This window comes from Homarus americanus, unplaced genomic scaffold (assembly GCF_018991925.1).
Source record: "Homarus americanus isolate GMGI-L3 unplaced genomic scaffold, GMGI_Hamer_2.0 scaffold25450, whole genome shotgun sequence".
Classification (NCBI taxonomy): Eukaryota; Metazoa; Arthropoda; class Malacostraca; order Decapoda; family Nephropidae; genus Homarus; species Homarus americanus.
In genome coordinates, this window is record NW_024712728.1 from 103,604 (window position 1) to 128,639 (window position 25,036).

Consider the following 25,036-nt stretch of genomic DNA (forward strand, 5'->3'; position numbering starts at 1 on the left):
CATCCAAAGGTACTCAAACTATCCAACCAGGAGCGAACTCGTAACAATGGTTTTAAATTAGACAAATTTAGATTTAGGCGTGAAATAGGTAAACACTGGTTTGGAAACAGAGTAGTGGATGAATGGAACAAGTTACCAAATATCATCATTAACTCGAATACGCTGAAGAGCTTCAAACATAGGTTGGATGCTTACATGAGCGATAGGGGTCGGGTGTAAACGGGACTGCCCAGTATGGGCCAATAGGCCCGCTGCAGTTTCCTCCATTCTTATGTTCTTATTAGTTTACAGGGAAGCTAAAACAGCCTCTGGTCCACAAGTTTGGTTTCCTTCAGCCACAAATTATATTAACGGAAGATAAATTAACATAAAAAATAGTACGGGAAACACTCTTAACCTAACCTAACAACCTAAAAAATTGTATTACAGGAAACAAACTTAATCTATACGTACTCTCTTCGTCTAACCTAACTTAACTTAAATTAATCTAGACTTACTTCACCTAACCTAACCCAATTTAATCTATACTAACATATCCTAACTTAACCTAACCGAAACTAACTAAACCTAACCTCATTTAATCTAACTAATCTATACTAACACAAGTTAACCTAAACTAACGTAACCTAATACCATTTAACCTATTTTAATCAATACTAACCTAACCTAACGAACATAACTCATTAGCTACATTACACTTCAAAACAAAGTATAAGTTAGGTCAAGTTAGGTATAATGTCAGCCCCCGGGGTAAATAGGTCGTCGTCGTCATCATCACCATCATAAGAACATAAGAATGGAGGAAACTGCAGAGGGCCTATTGACCCATACTGGGCAGTCCCGTTTATACCCAACCCCTATTGCTCATATAAGCATCCAACCTACGTTTGAAGCTATCCAGCGTATTCGCGTTAATGATGATATTTGATAACTTGTTCCACTTATCCACTACTCTGTTTCCAAACCAGTGTTTACCAATTTCACGCCGAAATCTAAATTTGTCTAATTTAAAACCATTGTTACGAGTTCGCTCCTGGTTGGATAGTTTGAGTACCTTTGTCATGTCCCCTTCGTTTAACCCTGACTTCCATTTATACACCTCTATCATGTCGCCCCTCACTCTACGTCTCTCGATGGAATGCAAATTAAGATGCTTTAACCTGTCTCTGTATTCAAGGTTCCTAATGCCCAGGATTAGTCTTGTCATTCTCCTCTGGATTCTTTCCAATGATTCTATATCCATTCTGTAATACGGTGACCAGAACTGAACTGCGTAATCCAGGTGAGGTCTCACAAGCGCTAGATATAATTTTAAGGTGACCTCGCTAGTCTTGTAACTAACACTCCTTTGTATGAACCCAAGTACTTTATTAGCCTTGTTACGAGCAAAAACACTTTGTTTACTTGGCTTAAGATTCCTACTTATCATTACTCCTAAATCTCTCTCGCAGTTGGATTCCACAATGGCATCGTTGTTCATCTGGTATCTGGTTTCCCTGTTTACATCTCCTATACTGAGTACTTTACATATGTCAACATTGAATTTCATCTGCCATTTTTCCGACCATTCGAAAAATTTGTTTAGATCTTCCTGTAGTTTTGCCGAGTCCTCGTCAGATTTAATTACACGTCCTATTTTAGTGTCATCAGCTAATTTATTTATGTTGCTGTCTATGCCGATATCTATGTCGTCTATGTATATAATAAATAATAGTGGTCCAAGTACTGAGCCTTGGGGAACTCCACTCGTGACGTTGCTCCAATGCGATTTTGTGCCGTTTATGCTCACTCCCTGTTTACTGTCCCGTAACCACGCCCTAATCCATTTAAGGATATTACCTTTGATGCCATGCGCTTCTACCTTTCTAATTAGTCTTTCGTGGGGGACTCTGTCGAAGGCTTTGCTAAAGTCGAGATATACTACATCATAATTGTGCCCCTCGTCCACCTATTCGAAAACTGATGAAAAGAATGTTAATAGATTAGTTAGACATGAACGCCCGCTTGTGAAGCCATGTTGGGAATCATTGATCAACTTGTGCTTCTCCAGGTGGTTTCGAATAGAGTTTGAAATCATCACCATCACCACCATCATCATCATCACCCAGTCGTAGCTGCTGCACCGGAAAAGGACACAATAAAAGAAACAACGAGGCTGAGGGAGGAAGACCTGCCTGACGAAGTTGTGGCCATCGTGAGGTACAGTAGTTTTTGAGAGAGAGAGAGAGAGAGAGAGAGAGTTCCGACTTGTAACACTGGTCATGGTAGTGGTGAGGTTGGTAACACTGATAATGGTTGTGGTACGGTTGGTAACACTGATAATGGTAGTGGTGAGGTTGGTAACACTGGTAATGGTAGTGGTGAGGTTGGTAACACTGATAATGGTTGTGGTGCGGTTGGTAACACTGATAATGATAGTGGTGAGGTTGGTAACACCGATAATGGTTGTGGTGTGGTTGGTAACACCGATAATGGTTGTGGTGTGGTTGGTAACACTGATAACGGTAGTGGTGAGGTTGGTAACACTGATAATGGTTGTGGTGAGGTTGGTAACACTGATAATGGTTGTGGTGTGGTTGGTAACACTGATAATGGTTGTGGTGTGGTTGGTAACACTGGTAATGGTTGTGGTGTGGTTGTTAACACTGGTAATGGTTGTGGTGAGGTTGGTAACACAGGTAATGGTTGTGGTGAGGTTGGTAACACTGATAACGGTAGTGATTGGTAACACTGATAATGGTTGTGGTGTGGTTGGTAACACTGATAATGGTTGTGGTGTGGTTGGTAACACTGGTAATGGTTGTGGTGTGGTTGGTAACACTGGTAAACACTGGTAATGGTTGTGGTGAGGTTGGTAACACAGGTAATGGTTGTGGTGAGGTTGGTAACACTGGTCATGGTGAGGTTGGTAACACTGGTCATCATGGTAGTGGTGAGGTTGGTAACACTGGTCATAGTAGTAGTGAGGTTGGTAACACTGGTCATAGTAGTAGTGAGGTTGGTAACACTGGTCACAGTGAGGTTGGTGACACTGGTCATAGTGCGGTTGGTGACACTGGTCACAGTGAGGTTGGTAACACTGGTCATAGTAGTGGTGAGGTTGGTAACACTGGTCATGGTGAGGTTGTAACACTGGTAATGGTGAGGTTGGTAACACCGGTCATAGTAGTGGTGAGGTTGGTAACACTGGTCACAGTGAGGTTGGTAACACTGGTCACAGTGAGGTTGGTAACACTGGTCACAGTGGGGTTGGTAACACTGGTCACAGTGAGGTTGTAACACTGGTCAGGTACTGGTCACAGTGAGGTTGGTAACACTGGTGGTTGGTAACACTGGTCATAGTAGTAGTGAGGTTGGTAACACTGGGTAGTAGTGTTGGTAACACTGGTCATAGTAGTGTGAGGTTGGTAACACTGGTCATGGTGAGGTTGGTAACACTGGTAATGGTGAGGTTGTAACACTGGTCATAGTAGTGGTGAGGTTGGTTCACAGTGAGGTTGGTAACACTGGTCTAGTAGTAGTGAGGTTGGTAACACTGGTCACAGTGGGGTTGGTAACACTGGTCATAGTAGTAGTGAGGTTGGGTACACTGGTCACAGTGAGGGTTGGTAACACTGGTCATAGTAGTAGTTGAGGTTACACTGGTCATAGTAGTAGTGAGGTTGGTAACACTGGTCATAGTAGTAGTGAGGTTGGTACACTGGTCATAGTAGTAGTGAGGTTGGTAACACTGGTCATAGTAGTAGTGAGGTTGGTAACACTGGTCACAGTGAGGTTGGTGACACTGGTCACTGGTCACACTGGTGTAGTGGTGAGGTTGGTAACACTGGTCATAGTAGTGGTGAGGTTGGTAACACTGGTCATAGTAGTGGTGAGGTTAACACTGGTCATGGTGAGGTTGGTAACACTGGTCATAGTAGTGGGTGAGGTTGGTAACACTGGTCATGGTGAGGTTGGTAACACTGGTCATAGTAGTGGTGAGTTGGTAACACTGGTCATGGTGAGGTTGGTTGGTCAACACTGGTCATAGTAGTGGTGAGGTTGGTAACACTGGTCATGGTGAGGTTGGTAACACTGGTCATAGTAGTGGTGAGTTGGTGACACTGGTCATGGTGAGGTTGGTAACACTGGTCATACACTGGTCATGGTGAGGTTGGTAACACTGGTCATAGTAGTGGTGAGGTTGGTGAACACTGGTCATGGTGAGGTTGGTAACACTGGTCATAGTAGTGGTGAGGTTGGTAACACTGGTCATAGTAGTGGTGAGGTTGGTGACACTGGTCATGGTGAGGTTGGTAACACTGGTCATGGTGAGGTTGGTAACACTGGACCCATATAGGTTATACAACTAAAATAAGACATTATATAACATACATTCCCTTGACACACACACACACACACACACGTGAGGTATTCAGGGTGAGCGGAGCTGCCCGGCTGTGTTCCAACACACTACAAACACCTGGCAATACATAAAATTGTCAAAAAATACCAAAACCAACCCAACTTCCTCCACAAAATAGCATCCACTCAATGTGTCCCGTCATACGCAACGTTTACACAAACGGCAAAATAAAAATCAATACAAAGGAGATGTTTGGGAGTATGCGGTTATCCGGGCTGAACAAACAGCTGATGCCTACGTCACACTCTCCCGGGAAACGTCAGAATCAGCTGACTGGCTGCGGCGGCAGCAACCTGCGCGCCATCTGCCTTCCTCACTAACGTCGATAACACGCAATCTCTTCCAATCTGCGCCAGATAGTGTGTAGCTGCAGCTGATAGCGATAAGGATGATGACAGGCATGGCACCCGGTATGACAACGGGTGACAGAACATGGAAAAAATATCACCGCCAAGGTCGACTGACCGTCAGCCAGTCACCACACCTCGCACACCACACCACCACCAACTCGCCGGCCACCAGCCAGACCCGACACAACCCCGGCTTTCATTTCCTCCCCGCCTTGAGTCCCTCCATGTTCACCTGGAGTGTTATCACGCCCCTGGCAACACATCCTTCACTCTCCAGCTATCCTTCCTCGGGCAACACTTGTTATTCTTGCATTCGTGACGTCCTTCCTCTGATTGTAGGACCTTCACTTATCACTCCTCCGCCACCACTACTCTTACCTACCTACCAGTTATCTTCCACCCGCAGTATATCTATCTCCGCACCCTCGCCTTACTGTACTGTAGTCGTCTGGCAACACACACTTACCCTCAGCGACATTTCCCGCGTCACTTACTGTATTATTCTGACCTGGATGTTGTACTACTTCTTCACTACTACACCTTTGCGACAGTTCTTCTCCCTCAGGCAACACACACACACACCTACTACATCACTCTCATTCTATTTGGCACAATTCCACTTCCCCTCCCCTCCCCTCACCCGGCAACACCTTCCCAGTCGCTTCTTCTCCTCCACTGAATATGTTATTCTTTTTCAGTAGTTATCCACCCTAAGAAACAGCAGCAATATGAATGTTCACTTCACCATATAATTCTTGTACCATCCACCATCCCCCCCACCCTCACCCCTCGTCCTCCTCACCACCAGCACCCTCCGTCCACCACACCTCGTCCCCCTCCTGCACTGCACCATCACCCTTAGCCAATAACGCCAGCCTCAATATTATCCTCACGACCCACCATCCCCTGGCACTACTACCACCACCATCCCCTGGCACACTACCACCACCACCATCCCCTCACCACTACCACCACCACCATCCCCCGACACTACTACCCACCATCCCTGGCACTACTACACACCACATCCCCCGGCACTACTACCACCACCATCCCCTGGCACTACTACCACCACCATCCCCGGCACTACTTACTACCACCACCATCCCGGCACTACTACCACCACCATCCCCGGCACTACTACCACCACCATCCCGGCAACTACTACCACCACCATCCCCTGGCACTACTACCACCACCATCCCTGGCACCACTAATACCACCACCATCCCCGGCACTGCACTACCACCATCACCATCCCCCCATAACTACCACCACCACCATCCCCCGGCACCACTATCACCACCATCCCCACCACCACCATCCCCGGCACTTACTACCACCACCATCCCCGGCACTACCACCACCACCATCCCCGCACCACTATCACCACCATCCCTCGGTACTACTATCACCACCATCCCCTGCGCACTACTATCACCACCATCCCTGCTACTACCACCACCATCCCCTGCCACTACTACCACCATCTCCGGCACTACTACCACCACCATCCCCGGCACTACTATCACCACCATCCCCTGGCACCACTATCACCACCATCCCCGGCACTACTATCACCACCATCCCCGGCACTACTATCACCACCATCCTCGGCACTACTATCACCACCATCCCTGGCACTACTACCACCATCCCCTGGCACCTACTCACCACCACCATCCCCGGCACTACTACCACCACCATCCCCTGGCACTACTACCACCACCATCCCCGGCACTACTATCACCACCATCCCCTGGCACTACTATCACCACCATCCCCGGCACTACTACCACCACCATCCCCTGGCACTACTATCACCACCATCCCCGGCACTACTACCACCACCATCCCCCTGGCACTACTATCACCACCATCCCCGGCACTCACTATCACCACCATCCCCTGGCACTACTACCACCACCATCCCCTGGCACTACTACCACCACCATCCCTGGCACTACTACTACCACCACCATCCCCTGGCACTACTATCACCACCATCCCCTGGCACTACTATCACCACTACCATCCCTGGCACTACTACCACCACCATCCCCTGGCACTACTACCACCACCATCCCCGGCACTACTACCACCACCATCCCGGCACTACTACCACCACCATCCCCTGGCACTACCACCACCATCCCCGCACTACTACCACCACCATCCCCGGCACCACTACCACCACCATCCCCTGGCACTACTACCACCACCATCCCCACACCATATCACCACCATCCCCTGGCACTACTACCACCACCATCCCTGCACTACCACCACCATCCCTGCACTACTACCACCACCATCCCCTGCACTACTACCACCACCATCCCCGGCACTACTACCACCACCATCCCCGGCACTACTACTACCACCACCATCCCCTGGCACTCACTACCACCACCATCCCCTGGCACTACTACCACCAATCTTCCCTGGCACTACTACCACCACCACCACCACCAACCTTCCCCGGCAACTTCATACCACCACCATCCCCTGGCACTACTACCACCAACATCCCCGGCACTACCACCAATCCCATGGCACCATCAACACTACCACCACCACCACATTAACCCCCTGGCAACAAAACCCCCGAGGATACTTCTGCCTGACAACGTGGATGACGCCTCAGTACCCATAGTTGTTCCTCTTAACACACACACACACACACCAATAAATTCGTCTTCTGCCAACTCTTCCCGCACCTATAAATTCTCTCTTCTGGCAACACTGGTCCTATATTATCCTCTTCTGGCAACACTGATCTCTCATATTATCCCTCTTCTGGCAACACTGATCTCTCATGTTATCCTTCTACTGGCAACACTGATCTCTCATGTTATCCTTCTACTGGCAACACTGATCTCATGTTATCCTTCTACTGCAACACTGATCTCATATTATCCTTCAACTAGCAACACTGATCTCTCATGTTATCCTTCTACTGGCAACACTGATCTCTCATGTTATCCTTCTACTGGCAACACTGATCTCTCATATTATCCCTCTTCTGGCAACACTGATCTCATGTTATCCTTCTACTAGCAACACTGATCTCTCATGTTATCCTTCATCAAACACTGATCTCTCATGTTATCCTTCTACTGGCAACACCCACCCACAAATTATCACACTTCAGGCAACACCCACCCACAAATTATCACTTCAGGCAACACCCACCCACAAATTATCACTTCAGGCAACACCCACCCACAAATTATCACACTTCAGGCAACACCCACCCACAAATTATCACACTTCAGGTAATACTCAAATTATACACTTCAGGCAACACCCACCCACAAATTATCACTTCAGGCAACACCCACCCACAAATTATCACACTTCAGGCAACACCCACCCACAAATTATCACACTTCAGGCAACACCCACCAAATTATCCTTCAGGTAACACCTACCCACAAATTATCACACTCAGGTAACACCCACCCACAAATTATCACACTTCAGGCAACACCCACCCAAAATTATCACACTTCAGGTACTAAATTATCACACTTCAGGCAACACCCACCCACAAATTATCACTTCAGGCAACACCCACCACAAATTATCACACTTCAGGCAACACCCACCCACAAATTATCACACTTCAGGCAACACCCACCCACAAATTATCACACTTCAGGCAACACCTCCCACAAATTATCACACTTCAAGTAACACCCACCCACAAATTATCACACTTCAGGTAACACCCACCCACAAATTATCACACTTCAGGTAACACCCACCCACAAATTATCACACTTCAGGTAACACCCACCCACAAATTATCACACTTCAGGTAACACCCACCCACAAATTATCACACTTCAGGCAACACCCACCCACAATATCACTTCAGGCAACACCCACCCACAAATTATCACACTTCAGGCAACACCCACCCACAAATTATCACACACTTCAGGCAACACCCACCCACAAATTATCACACTTGTAACACCCACCCACAAATTATCACACTCAGGTAACACCCACCCACAAATTATCACACTTCAGGCAACACCCACCCACAAATTATCACACTTCAGGCAACACCCCACAAATTATCACACTTCAGGTAACACCCACCCACAAATTATCACACTTCAGGTAACACCCACCCACAAATTATCACACTTCAGGCAACACCCACCCACATATGATCACACTTCAGGTAACACCCACCCACAAATTATCACACTTCAGGTAACACCCACCCACAAATTATCACACTGCAACACCCACCCACAAATTATCACACTTCAGGAACACCCACCCACAAATTATCACACTTCAGGTAACACTCAAATTATCACACTTCAGGTAACACCCACCCACATATGATCACAATTCAGGTAACACCCACCCACATATGATCACACTTCAGGTAACACCCACCCACAAATTATCACACTTCAGGTAAAACTCATCAATTATCAGGTCGCCAGTTATCACCCATTAACAGCTGTTCTTGAGGCAGCTGTGTCCTGGCCCTGGGTGTTAAGGCTGTGATAACAACACACACACACACACACACACAACTTCCACTAATCTGAGGTTTTTTTTTTTTTTTACCTACTGCTGACAACATCAAAGCTCTCGACGACTGTTACTTTTACCTTGATGGACGGGAAGGAGATTCTCCCCAGCTTATAACACCTGGAGATTAACCATATTAACCTAACCCTCTTAGGTTGATTAGTCTTCAGGTGAAATAAGCTGGGGTGAATATTCATTTGATCGGTGCTGTACTGTGTAGGGCTAGGCGGTAAAAGCATCGTCTCACCCATCCAGTAGAGGGAAGAACATGTTAATTACCTCAGTAAAGGGTTTCTCTCAGCCGCTGCCTCACCCCGCTAGCACTGACTGTATCACCAACAACACGACTCGTCATCCTTCCCTCCCTCAGTTGTCCTGCCCCCTCCCCGTCTTTCCAGCTTCCTGTGTATGTCTCTGAGTCCCCCCTCGCCCTCTAAGACTTCACCCCCAGTCGTTGTTGCCCGCTCTTAGTAGGGATAGTCTATGTGCACGGGGTCGCCCCAAAGCTAAATCAAATCATCTGGCGTTAGACAAATAAAATATTAAAAGTGGCGCCCCCGTAGTGAAGGGTTTAAAGACTTGGTCCCTCTCTGAGACACTCACTCACACATGACACTTCCTCTCTCCCGTTTCATCACTCAATGTTAGTCTTGTTCTCCCTTCAGCCGCACCTCACCCCACCTCCCTACACGTTGTGCCCTTCCTCTGGAGTTCCCAACCCCACTTACCACAGTACCCACACCTCATCATATACGATCACAGTGTCAGTCTCCCTGTAACACAAACCACACAACTTACCAGCCTCACCCGCCTGTCATTTTTCCTGTGGTAACTTCACCTTAAAACAGAGTACAGTACGTGTTTGTCACAGGGATCATCCTTGGTCTGGCAACACCTCCTCCCTAGGTTAGTGTGCTCTAACATAAGGAGGTATCACTTATCTCCATTTGGTAATATCATCCCTCTCATATCATAATTGTCATCATCCCTCTCGCCCTTGAACGCCATCTTTGTTATCCTTCCTTTAATAACAACCGTAAATAACAATCCTTCAATTATCCTTCTTTTGTCAGCGTCACCAACACATCCTTCCTCTGGCAACACAACCCTCGGTGTGTGTATCATCAGTCCTATGGCAACATGATGGCATCCTACCTCAGGCACCCCGGTCACTCAGCCTACATATTTACCTTCTAATGACAACACCACCCACCAATCACGTGTCGCCCCTCTACTGGTTACCTCAACAGCCCACACACACACAAACAAACAAACATGAAACAACTTAAAACGATTCAAGTTATTAAGTAAAGTCTAACTTCCACCAACACAAGTTTCTCTTCCAGGGGCGAATACGTGAAAGTCCCCCTAAAGACTTCCAAAGATCTATTACTTACCCCCACCCCCCCACCACCCACACTTACGTCCGCTACTTGATAGTTTTTGTTCGCTAGGATGTTAAGTTACTTATTTCTTACCCATGTTATCCCTCCTAAGACAGCAACACTAAGGTGGCCCAACTGACGTCATACCCCTACCAGCATTACACTCAGCCAATGGGCGACAAAATTAAGGTGGCCCAACTGACGTCATACCCCTACCAGCATTACACTCAGCCAATGGGCGACAAAATTAAGGTGGCCCAACTGACGTCATACCCTACCAGCATTGCTAATTTGGAAACAATGGACGACAGGTGGCCTAACCGACGTCATACCCTACCAGCATTGCTACCAAGTCAATGGGCGACAAAAATTAAGGTGGCCCAACTGACGTCATACCCCTACCAGCATTACACTCAGCCAATGGACGACAAAATTAAGGTGGCCCAACTGACGTCATACCCCTACCAGCATTACACTCAGCCAATGGACGACAAAATTAAGGTGGCCCAACTGACGTCATACCCCTACCAGCATTACACTCAGCCAATGGGCGACAAAATTAAGGTGGCCCAACTGACGTCATACCCCTACCAGCATTACACTCAGCCAATGGACGACAAAATTAAGGTGGCCCAACTGACGTCATACCCCTACCAGCATTACACTCAGCCAATGGACGACAAAATTAAGGTGGCCCAACTGACGTCATACCCCTACCAGCATTACACTCAGCCAATGGGCGACAAAATTAAGGTGGCCCAACTGACGTCATACCCCTACCAGCATTACACTCAGCCAATGGGCGACAAAATTAAGGTGGCCCAACTGACGTCATACCCCTACCAGCATTACACTCAGCCAATGGGCGATCTATTCCCTCCCCTGACAACACACACACACACTGCTGACTCAACCCACCAGTAACCATGACCGCCTGCAGCTCTCCGGTGGGTGAACACAGTAGCCTCCTGGCCGGCGCTCACACACGACGGGTACAGTACAGCCAGTCATGAGTTATCGTCTGTATTGGGGGTTAAATCACTCACCTCTCAATGATAGTGCTTAAAAGAATGATAATGTAAGTATACAGTGACTTACGTGTGTGTGTGTGTGACTCAACATCCACCACTACCACTATACTATCACCACTAACAACACACTACCACAACACTCCTACCACCACCACAACCACTATACTATCACCACTAACAACACACTACCGCAACACTCCTACCACCACCACACCGCTCCCTGCTCTGCCTCCCCACGACCTCCACCAGCACCCAGAGGTCATGTGCTCCTGCTGTCGAGAAAAAAAATATCCTGAGGCAGAAGACAGGAGCCAACACGGGGCTCTTCCACTTCCTCCAACTGCTACTTTTACTTGGTGTTTTGCTCAGGTATCACTATTATATTACCACCACAGCTAAAAGTATTTCAGCTATTACACATTGCGGTATTTTGGTGGAGTTCCCGCGCTATATTTTGACGAATAATATTTTTCACCTTATACACTAGAAAAGTGACTGAACAATAAAAATCGTTGGAGTTATTTACCCAGAGCAGCCGTGACAGGATACAGTACTCGCCTACCGGCATGAGGAATACTGGTTCACGCCCCAGGTACCCCCGGTCGACCTAGCTGTAAATGGGCACCTGACTTTGGATGCGGAAGTGAAGGTCGTCGAGTGCAGTGCCGGCCACACTGCCTCCCGTGTCTTGCTGATGACCATTATTCTGTGGACTGTAGCCAGACTTCCCGTGATGGGCCGCCATGTGTACGGGACCCAGTTTTACTGTAACGGCCCTGTATTTCAATGGTTGCTCGCTATAGTGCGCTTATAGGCAGGAAAAAGATAGTTTACATCATGTAGTGTAAATGATAACACTACTACACTACACGAGGGTAACAACACGGTGTGCAGCATCCTTATGTACAGTCACCCAAAAAAGTCCTGTCGCGAACCATGAACCTCGAGATTCAGACTTGAATCCGAAGCATTTATGGACAGAATAATGTATCAGTGTCTACTGCTTCGGGTTCACGAGTCTGAATCTCGGGGTTCATGGTTCGCGACAGGACTTTTTTGGGTGACTGTACCTGCCTTACTAAATTAACGTCTATTACTATTTCAACTAAAACCACAAACTGTCTATTATACCACAATTACATAATCCCGGGGTCCGGCGGCTGATTGGACATAGCTCTCGACTCGAATTCAGCGTTTGATGGTTTGTGTTCGGCGGCGGGGGGGAGGGGGAGGGGGGGGGATACTTTTAAGTCGGCCCAGCTGCAGAATAAGTATCTAACTTCATGAATGAAGACGTGACCGGCACTAGTGTAATGACAGCCACACAAACGCTTATAGTCTTTAGTGCGCTGTGTCCACACTCTAACAGGCTGTCAGGCCTTATGGGGCACATCCTCGATTTGACTTGTCTGGTTAAGAGATGGTCCAACCACACCTGTCTCCCCCCTCACACACACGCACACTTACCTCCCCACACAAACACACCCGCCCCCCTTACACACACACACATCTCTGACCCCCTCCACACACCTGGTCGCAGCGACCCTCCACTAAGATTCAACACACGACCCTCGCCTCACTCCCCCATACCTGGAAGCCTTCATTAGCATCACGGCCTTGAGGCAGCCAAGTGGTTCCTCCATCCATTTCGTTATGCCACCTCTCAAGTTACAGTATTTACTGCCTAATATTACTGTATCGTCTCGCTGTATGCTGCTGTATTATTAGTGTATTTTCCAGTGTAACAATAAGTAATAAAATATAAATATATAAATAATGATAATAATTATAAAAATAAAAAATAAACTAATAAAAACAACAATAATAATACTGTATATTGTAAACCGTCAAAAAAATCAATAAATACTCCAGTGTACAATATACCCGTCCTGCAGGTCCCGAGGTCTTCCTTGAGTTGGCCATAAGACGAGCCACGAAACACATCCCTCAAGCGCTGGAAAACAAAACACGAGAACACGAAACACATCCCTCAAGCGCTGGAAAACAAAACACGAGAACACGAAACACATCCCTCAAGCGCTGGAAAACAAAACACGAGAACAAGAAACACATCCCTCAAGCGCTGGAAAACAAAACACGAGAACAAGAAACACATCCCTCAAGCGCTGGAAAACAAAACACGAAACAAGAAACACATCCTCAAGCGCTGGAAACAATACACGAGAACACGAAACACATCCTCAAGCGCTGGAAACAAAACACGAGAACAAGAAACACATCCTCAAGCGCTGGAAAACAAAACACGAGAACAGAAACACATCCCCGCTGGAAAACAAAACACGAAACATCCCTCAAGCGCTGGAAACAAAACATCCTCAAGCGCTGATGAACCCCACTAGCCGAGGTCGGGAGACGGAGGAGTGAGTGAGTGTGAGGAGTGAGTGAGTGAGGGAAGGAAGGAGTGAGGAGAGTGAGAGAGAGGAGTGAGGGAAGGAGTGAGTGAGGGAAGGAGTGATGGAGGGAGTGAGAGTGAATGGAGTGAGTGAGTGAATGGAGTGAGTGAGTGAATGGAGTGAGTGAATGAGGGAGCGAGTGAGTGAGGGAAGGAGTGAGTGGGTGAGGGAGTGAGTGGGTGAGGGACCGAGCGAGAGAAGCAGTGAGTGAGTGAGGGAGGGACCGAGTGAGTGAGTGACCGACCAAGTGAGTGAGTGAATGAGAGATGGAAGGTGTGAGTGAGCGAGTGAGTGAGTGAGTGAATGAGAGATGGAAGGTGTGAGTGTGAACAACGCCAACAGGTATACAGTATTATACAGTATGACTCAGGGTAGTATTTCCACACCTGACTCGTGGCATTTCCTAATGATAGAATTTCCTTTGTTTATTTCCTCTTAACCACCTCCTCCCTTCCCCTCTATATATACATGTCTCCCATAACTCACAAGACAGTTATATCCAAGTTAATTTCTAGGTAGATGTTAATAATGGTGTTAATAACAGAGATAAGTAACAGGCAATTCAGGTTTTATGAGTCAAGAGGCTCAGGGGTTTGGGGTCAGGGGTTTGGGGTCCGGGGGTTCAGGGGTTTGGGGTTCAGGGGTTTGGGGTTAAGGGTTTGGGGGTCGTCCGGGGGTCTGGGGTTCAGGGGTTTGGGGTTAAAGGGTTTGGGGTTCGGGGTTTGGGGGTTCAGGGGTTTGGGGTTCGAGGGTTAGAGTTCAGACCAAACACACACACACACGACCTGACAAACATACCCCGCCCCAACAACGACTCAAACTAAACCTAAACCAGTTCCAAACCTCCACGAAACACACACCCCCAATGTAAGTACACGATCTAGCCTGTTCCCCACACACACACACTTTACATAGTCTGAGGGAAGCAATAGGGCAGCTGCTGTAGTGTTAGAGGTAACTGTAGTCTTTGTGCAGTAGTTTGTTTCAGTCTACAAAAAGCCTGATTACGACAATTTAGTCCCTCGAGAACAAAAAATTCTGACCCACCCACTGAGTAAGGTGACCCTTTCCCTGCAATAAAACGATAGTGTACTCGAGGGGTTAAATCAATCGTACTCAAGGGGTTAAATCATCGTACTCCAGTGATTAAATTCATCACAAATAAAGAGTTCAAAATCATTGTACTCAAGGGGATAAGTATTGGTACTCAGGAGATTAAGTCCATGCACTCAAAGAGATAATCAGCGTAATCAGGAGAATTAAGTCATCATACTCAAGGAGGATAAGTCATCATACTCAAGGTGATCAAGTCATCATACTCAAGGTGGTCAAGTCATCATACTCAAGATGGTTAAGTCATCATACTCAAGGTGGTCAAGTCATCATACTCAAGGTGGTCAAGTCATCATACCCAAGGTGGTCAAGTCATCATACTCAAGGTGGTCAAGTCATCATACTCAAGGTGGTCAAGTCATCATACTCAAGATGGTCAAGTCATCATACTCAAGGTGGTCAAGTCATCATACTCAAGGTGGTCAAGTCATCATACCCAAGGTGGTCAAGTCATCATACTCAAGGTGGTCAAGTCATCATACTCAAGGTGGTCAAGTCATCATACTCAAGGTGGTCAAGTCATCATACGTACTCAGACGGGCGGAGACAGAAACCAAAACAGACGGGCAGAAAAGTACCCGTCCGCGCTGGTGGTAGGCCGTAACGTAATGCATCAGATATAACGCAATGTATAGGAGATAACGCAATGTATAGGAGATAACGCACGTATAAGATAACGCAATGTATAGGAGACAACGTAATGGCAGAGATAACGTAATGGCAGGGAGATAATGTAATGTATAAGATAACGCAATGTATAAGAGATAACGTAATGGCAGGGATAATGTAATGGAGAGAGATAACGTAATGTAAGTAGGAGAGAGCAATGCAATGTAGATAACGTAATGAGTAGAGATAAAGTAATGCATAGGGAGATAACGTAATGTATAAGAGATAACGTAATGCATAGATAACGTAATGGAAGATAACGTAATGTATAAGAGATAACGTAATGTATAAGATAACGTAATGTATAAGAGATAACGGTAATGTATAAGATAACGTAATGTATAAGAGATAACGTATAAGATAACGTAATGTATAAGAGATAACGTAATGTATAAGAGACAACGTAATGTAGATAATGTAAAGTGGAGAAGATAACGTAATGTATAAGAGATAACGTAATGTAGATAATGTAATGTATAGGAGATAACGTAATGTATAGAGATAATGTAATGTATAAGAGAGATAACGTAATGTATAAGAGATAACGTAAATGTATAGAGATAAATGTAATGTATAAGATAACGTAATGTATAAGAGATAACGTAATGTATATAGGGATAACGTGTAATGTATAGAGATAACGTAATGTATAGAGATAACGAAGTGCATAGACAACGCAATGTATAGAGATAAAAGTAATGCATAGGAGATAACGTAATGTATAAGAGAGATAACGTACGTATAGATAACGTAATGTATAAGATAACGTAATGTATAAGAGATAACGTAATGTATAAGATATGTAATGCATAAGAGATAACGTAATGTATAAGATAACGTAATGTATAAGAGATAACGTAATGTAAGAGATAACGTAATGTATAGGGACAATGTAATGTATAGATAATGTAAATGTATAAGAGATAACGTAATGTATAAGATAACAATGTATAAGAGATAACGTAATGTATAAGAGATAACGTAATGGCAGGGGATAACGTAATATAAGAGATAACGTAATGTATAAGAGATAACGTAATGTAAGGAAAGAGAGATAACGTAATGGCAAGAGATAACGTAATGTAAGGGAAGAGACAACGCAAGTAGACAACGCAATGCATAGATAACGTAATGCATAAGAGATAACGTAATGCATAAGAGATATAACGTAACGTATAGATAACGAATATAGGGATAACGTAATACAAGAGATAACGTAATGTATAAGACAACGTAATGTATAAGAGATAACGTAATGTATAGGAGACAACGTAATGTATAGATAAATGTAATGTATAGGGGATAACGTAATGTATAAGAGATAACGTACGTATAAGAGATAACGTAATGGTTAGAGATAACGTAATGGCTAAGAGATAATGTAATGTATAGGAGATAACGTAATGGTAGAGATAATGTAATGTATAGATAATGTAATGTATAGGGATAACGTAATGTATAAGAGAGATAATGTAATGGAGAGGGGATAACGTAATGGATAGACAAATGTAATGTATAAGAGATAACGTAATGTATAGATAACGTAATGTATAAGAGACAACGCAATGTATAAGAGATAACGTAATGTATAGGGATAACGTAACGTATAAGATACCTAATGTATAAGAGATAAATGTAATGTATAAGAGATAACGTAATGTATAGATAATGTACGTATAAGAGATAACGTAATGTATAAGATAATGTAATGTATAAGAGATAATGCACGTATAGGAGACAACGTAATGTATAGATAATGTAATGTATAGGGATAATGTAATGTATAAGAGATAACGTACGTATGAGATAACGTAATGGTTAAGAGATAATGTACGGCTAAGAGATAATGTAATGTATAGGGAGATAACGTAATGTATAGAGATAACGTAATGTAGATAACGTAATGTATAGAGGATAACGTAATGTATAGAGCAACGTAATGTATAGATAAATGTAATGTATAGGAGATAATGTAATGTATAAGAGATAACGTAATGTATAAGAGATAACGTAATGTATAGGATAACGTAATGTATAGGGGATAACGTATGTATAAGAGATAACGTAATGTATAGATAAATTTAATGTATAGGGAGATAAATGTAATGTATAGATAACGTAATGTATAGAGATACCTAATGTATAGGGAGAATGTAATGTATAAGAGATAAAGTAATGCATAGGGAGATAATGTAATGTATAAGAGATAATGTAATGTATAAATATAACGTAATGTATAAGAGACAACGTAAGTGTAAGATAACGTAATGTATAAGAGAGTAAAGTAATGTATAGAGACAATGTAATGTATATAAGAGATAACGGTTGTATAAGATAATGTAATGTATAAGAGAAAATGTAATGTATAAGATAACGTAATGTATAAGAGCAATGTAATGGTAAGACAATGTAATGTATAGGAGATAACGTAATGTATAAGAGATACCTAATGTATGATAAAGTAATGCATAGGAGATAACGTAATGTATAAGAGATAACGTAATGTATAAGATAACGTAATGTATAAGAGATAACGTAATGTATAAGATAACGTAATGTATAAGAGATAAAGTAATGCATAGGAGATAACGTAATGTATAAGAGATAACGTAATGTATAAGATAACGTAATGTATAAGAGAAATGTAATGTATAAGATAACGTAATGTATAAGATAACGTAATGTATAAGATAACGTAATGTATAAGAGATAACGTAATGTATAAGAGATAACGTAATGTATAAGATAACGTAATGTATAAGAGATAACGTAATGTATAAGAGATAACGTAATGTATAAGAGATAACGTAATGTATAAGAGATAACGTAATTTATAAGAGATAACGTAATGTATAAGAGATACGTAATGTATAGAGATAACGTAATGTATAAGAGATAACGTAATGTATAAGAGATAACGTAATGTATAAGAGATAACGTAATGTATAAGAGATAACGTAATGTATAAGAGATAACGTAATGTATAAGAGATAACGTAATGTATAGGAGATAACGTAATGTATAAGATAACGTAATGTATAGGAGATAACGTAATGTACAAGAGATAACGTAATGTATAAGATAACGTAATGTATAGAAGATAACGTAATGTATAAGAGATAACGTAATGTAGAGGAGATAACGTAATGTATAAGAGATAACGTAATGTATAAGAGATAACGTAATGTATAGGAGATAACGTAATATAGGAGATAACGTAATGTATAAGATAACGTAATGTATAGAGATAACGAAAGTATAAGAGATAACGTAATGTATAAGAGATAACGTAATGTATAAGAGATAACGTAATGAATAAGAGATAACGTAATGTATAAGAGATAACGTAATGTATAAGATAACGTAATGTATAGAAGATAACGTAATGTATAAAGAGATAACGTAATGTAGAGGAGATAACGTAATGTATAAGAGATAACGTAATGTATAAGAGATAACGCAATGTATAGGAGATAACGTAATGTATAGAGATAACGTAATGTATAAGATAACGTAATGTATAGAGATAACGTAAAGTATAAGAGATAACGTAATGTATAAGAAATAACGTAATGTATAAGAGATAACGTAATGAATAAGAGATAACGTAATGTATAAGAGATAATGTATAAGAGATAAATGTAATGTATAAGAGATAACGTAATGTATAAGAGATAACGTAATGTATAAGAGATAACGTAATGTATAAGAGATAACGTAATGTATAAGAGATAACGTAATGTATAAGAGATAACGTAATTTATAAGACAAATTAATGTATAAGATAACCTAATGTAGAGGAGATAACGTAATGTATAAGAGATAACATAATGTATAAGAGATAACGTAATGTATAAGATAACGTAATGTATAAGATAACGTAATGTAGAGGAGATAACGTAATGTATAAGATAAATGTAATGTATAAGATAACGTAATGTATAAGAGATAACGTAATGTTAAGAGATAACGTAATGTATAAGAGATAACGTAATGTATAAGAGATAACGTAATGTATAAGATAACGTAATGTATAAGAGATAACGTAATGTTAAGAGATAACGTAATGGAAGATAACGTAGTATAAGATAACGTAATGTTAAGAGATAAGTAATGTATAAGATAACGTAAAATAAGATTAGAAGAGATAACGTAATGTATAAGATAACGTAATGTAGAGATAACGTAATGTATAAGATAACGTAATGTATAAAGATAACGTAATGTAAAGAGATAACGTAATGTTAGAGATAACATATGTATAAGAGATAACAGTATGTATAGAGATAACATGTGTATAAGAGATAAATGTGTTAGAGATAACGTAATGTATATAAGATACATGTGTATAAGATAAATGTGTTAAGAGATAACGTAATGTATAAGATAACATGTGTATAAGATAACGTAATTTATAAGAGATAACATGTGTAAGGATAACGTAATGTAGAATAAGATAATTATAAAGTAAAAGGTAACTGTATAAGAGATAAATTGTATAAGATAACTATGTATAAGGATAAATGTATATGAGAACATAATGTATAAGAGATAACATATGTATAAGATAACGTAATATATAAGATGCATGTGTAGAGGAGATAACGTAATGTATAAGAAATAACGTAATGTATAAGAGATAACGTAATGTATAAGAGATAACGTAATGTATAAGAGATAACGTAATGTATAAGAGATAACGTAATGTATAAGATAACGTAATGTATAAGAGATAACGTAATGTATAAGAGATAACGTAATTTATAAGACAACGTAATGTAAAGGAGATAACGTAATGTATAAGAAATAACGTAATGTATAAGATAACAATGTATAAGATAACGTAATGTATAAATGATAACGTAATGTATAAGAGATAACGTAATGTATAAGAGATAACGTAATGTATAAGATAACGTAATGTATAAGATAACGTAATGTATAAGATAACGTAATGTATAAGAGATAACGTAATGTATAAGATAACGTAATGTAAGGAGATAACGTAATGTATAAGATAACGTAATGTATAAGATTTAACGTAATGTATAAGAGATAACGTAATGTATAAGAGATAACGTAAAGTATAAGATAACGTAATGTATAAGAGATAACGTAATGTATAAGATAACGTAATGTATAAGAGCGTAACGTAATGTATAAGAGATAACGTAATGTATAAGATAACGTAATGTATAAGGGATAACGTAATGTATAAGGGATAACGTAATGTATAAGATAACGTAATGTATAAGAGATAACGTAATGTATAAGATAACGTAATGTAGAGGAGATAACGTAATGTATAAGAATAACGTAATGTATAAGAAAACGTAATGTAGAGGAGATAACGTAATGTATAAGAGATAACGTAATGTATAACAGGTAACGTAACGTAATGTATAAGAGATAACGATAACGTAATGTATAAGAGATAACGTAATGTATAAGAGATAACGTAATGTATAAGAGATAACGATAACGTAATGTATAAGAGACAACGTAATGTATAAGAGATAACGTAATGTATAAGATAGCGTAATGTATAAGAGATAACGTAATGTATAAGATAGCGTAATGTATAAGGGATAACGTAATGTATAAGATAACGTAATGTATAAGAGATAACGTAATGTATAAGATAACGTAATGTATAAGAAAACGTAATGTAGAGGAGATAACGTAATGTATAACAGGTAACGTAATGTATAAGATAACGTAATGTATAAGATAACGTAATGTATAAGAGATAACGTAATGTATAGGATAAGGTAATGTATAAGAGATAACGTAATGTATAAGAGATAACGTAATGTATAAGATAACAATGTATAAGATAACGTAATGTATAAATGATAACGTAATGTATAAATGATAACGTAATGTATAAGAGATAACGTAATGTATAAGAGATAACGTAATGTATAAGGGATAACGTAATGTATAAGGGATAACGTAATGTATAAGATATCGTAATGTATAAGAGATAACGTAATGTATAAGATAACGTAATGTAGAGGAGATAACGTAATGTATAAGATAACGTAATGTATAAGAAAACGTAATGTAGAGGAGATAACGTAATGTATAACAGGTAACGTAATGTATAAGATAACGTAATGTATAAGATAACGTAATGTATTAGAGATAACGTAATGTATAAGATAACGTAATGTATAAGAGATAACGTAATGTATAAGAGATAACGTAATGTATAAGAGATAACGTAATGTATAAGAGACAACGTAATGTATAAGAGATAACGTAATGTATAAGATAGCGTAATGTATAAGAGATAACGTAATGTATAAGAGATAACGTAATGTATAAGAGATAACGTAATGCATAAGAGATAACGTAATGTATAAGATAACAATGTATAAGATAACGTAATGTATAAATGATAACGTAATGTATAAGAGATAACGTAATGTATAAGAGATAACGTAATGTATAAGAGATAACGTAATGTATAGGAGATAACGTAATGTATAAGATAACGTAATGTATTAAAAGTTGACAAGATGGAGGTATAATGCACCACGATCTCGTTAGGATGAACCGTGAGTTCTGACCCGACAGAGGAGTGACGATTGACTATCCGGCCACATCATGAGGGAGCCTGGCCACACCTTAGCCACACTATGGGGGGTCACCTGGTCAAACCTTGGCCACATCATGGGGGGTCACTTGGTCAAACCTTGGCCACACCTTAATCACACTATAGGTGGACCTGGCCACATCATGGGGAGCCTGGCCACACCATGAGGGAGCCTGGCTACATCTTAACCACACTATGAGGGAGCCTGACCACACCTTAACCACACTATGGGGGAGCCTAGCCCACACCTTAGCCACACTATGGGGGAGCCTAGCCCACACCTTAGCCACACTATGGGGAGCCTGGCCACACCTTAGCCACAGTATGGGGGAGCCTGATCACACGTTAGCCACACTATAGGGGAGCCTGGCCACATCTTAGCCACATTATGAGGGAAGCCTGACCACACTTTATTCACACTGAGGGGAAACTGGCCACACTATGGGGAGTCTGGCCACACCTTAGCCACATTATGGGGGTCTGGTCACACCTTAGCTACACTATGGGGTGAATCTGGCCACAACTTTGCCACAGTATAGGGGAGCCTGGCCACATGGTCATATTATTGGGGAAACTGGCCATACCTCGGCAATACTACGGGGAGCCTGGCCACACTAAGGGCGATCCTGGCCAAGTGAGGCGAGGGTTAAAACCTGGCTATAATTGGGAAGCCTGGCCAATCTATGGGGGGTGGCCATAGCGAGCAAAAGGAACCTGAGGCATCCTAGCAAGATTAGAGAGAATTCAGCAAAACTACGCGCGATCTGGCCACACTAAGGACAGCCAGGCCACACTAACAACAGCCAGGCCACACTAGGAACAACCTGGCCATACACGGGGCAATCAACACACTAGAGCCAACCGGTGGCAGCTGTGGCTATAAAAGGGTAGGCCCGGCCTTTCTAAGAGAAGCCTCGTCACTCTCAGGGCTTCCTGGTCCCTCTAGGCTAGGGGGAGCCTGGCTACACCAGAGGACCTGGCAACATTAAGGGAACCTTGGCTACATTGAGGCCTAACTGCACAAACAGACCTGGCCACACTAGGAGAAGCCTGTCCACACTTTGGGAGGGTGGCCAAACAAGGATACAAGGCCACACTAACGCACGGTGTCCACACTAGGAGGACCTGATCGCACTAAGGCAAGGTTGCCACACTCGGGGGACCTGGCCACACTAGGAGGGCCTGGCACTAGTAACATACCTGGTGGTAGGAGGATGGTAGAGGGTAGGAGGGTTGCTGGGTGGCCACGGGAGGCTGTCCTGAGTGTGGCCCAGGGTACCTCACCCCTCCGTACTGTGGCCCACCACCACCCACCCCGCCGCCCCCACTCTGCTGAGGCCCCTGCTGTTGCTGTGAGCCGCTTGATTGCTGCTGCTGCTGCTGCTGCTGCTGCTGCTGCTGCTGTTGCTGCTGCTGCTGCTGCTGCTGTTGCTGTTGCGCCTTCTGCTGCGGGCTGGGCCCTACCCACTGTGGAGCGCCCGCCTGCTGCTGTTGTTGCTGCTGCTGTGGTCCCTGCTGCTGTGGTCCCTGCTGCTGTGAGGTCTGCTGCTGGTGGTGAGGCCCGGGGCCCTGCTGTGGGGGCCCCTGCTGTGGTGGCTGTTGCTGTGGCGGTGCTGGGTGGGGTGCGTGGGGGGCGTGGGGGGCGTGGGGGACGTGTCTGTACTGGACAGCAGCAGGACCCGGGCCGGGGTTGGAGGGGGGCCGCCCTCCCTTACCAGGTGGGCCGCCCCCAGCATGACCCTGAGAGTACCCAGGCCGCGGACCGTTACTCGGCTGTAATAAACAAACAAACAAACCCGTTACTTCCCTCATACTAACAACCCATCACTTGCTTCACACAAACACAAACCCCTAACTTGCCTGCAACAAACAGACAAACCATGCTACAAACTTGCCTCGACGTATTAACTAGACGGCACTCGGGGGAGGCGTCGGGTGGCGCCTCTTCCACGGCTGCGACCTTGACCTCTGACCATAATAACACGGCAGCAGCTCTGGGGGGGAGGGGGGGTGGGGGACGTCACGGAGAGTACCGTACAGTACACATATTAATCATAAACACTGTGAGTCCTGGTGCTCCTCAGATAAACTCCCGACACACTCACACCTGTACAGTAAATCGATACACACACGGCACCGCTCGCCCTATACTCACTGCACCTGGTCGGCGTGAGTTATGGCAAGACAAGGTGAGACACAGGGCGTAAGACACACCCACTGAGAAGAACATGATGTCCACCCCCCCCCCCTCCACCTCATACAGTGTTACAATTGTGGGAGATAAATATTGCGGGCAAGAGGTACCGTATAACAGATGGTAAAGTAGAGATATAAACCATTCTCTCTCTTATAATAAATACAGGTCCATCACAACCCAGTCACCCAGTGTGCATATCGTGACGTTGTTGTTCCTCAGGGTAACTAGCTGGGTCCTCATATGTTATCCGTCACGCACAAATTGTGCGCGCCGGCCACATGTTCAGTGAAGAAACTGTTTACAACTCA

General features: G+C 43.1%; 1 protein-coding gene across 1 annotated transcript in view; it reads right to left on the minus strand.

The window, feature by feature from the left end:
• The window catches only part of LOC121864126 (RNA-binding motif, single-stranded-interacting protein 1-like), a 111,575-nt gene extending 86,814 nt beyond the window's left edge, over nucleotides 1-24,761 (minus strand). The window contains exons 1-2 of the mRNA XM_042363052.1: nucleotides 24,687-24,761; nucleotides 23,732-24,304 (exon numbers count right to left, since the gene is read on the minus strand). Of these exons, the coding sequence (XP_042218986.1) occupies nucleotides 23,732-24,304; nucleotides 24,687-24,761 (648 nt within the window). The remainder of the gene's footprint in view (nucleotides 1-23,731; nucleotides 24,305-24,686) is intronic.
• Between the last annotated feature and the right edge of the window lie 275 nt (nucleotides 24,762-25,036).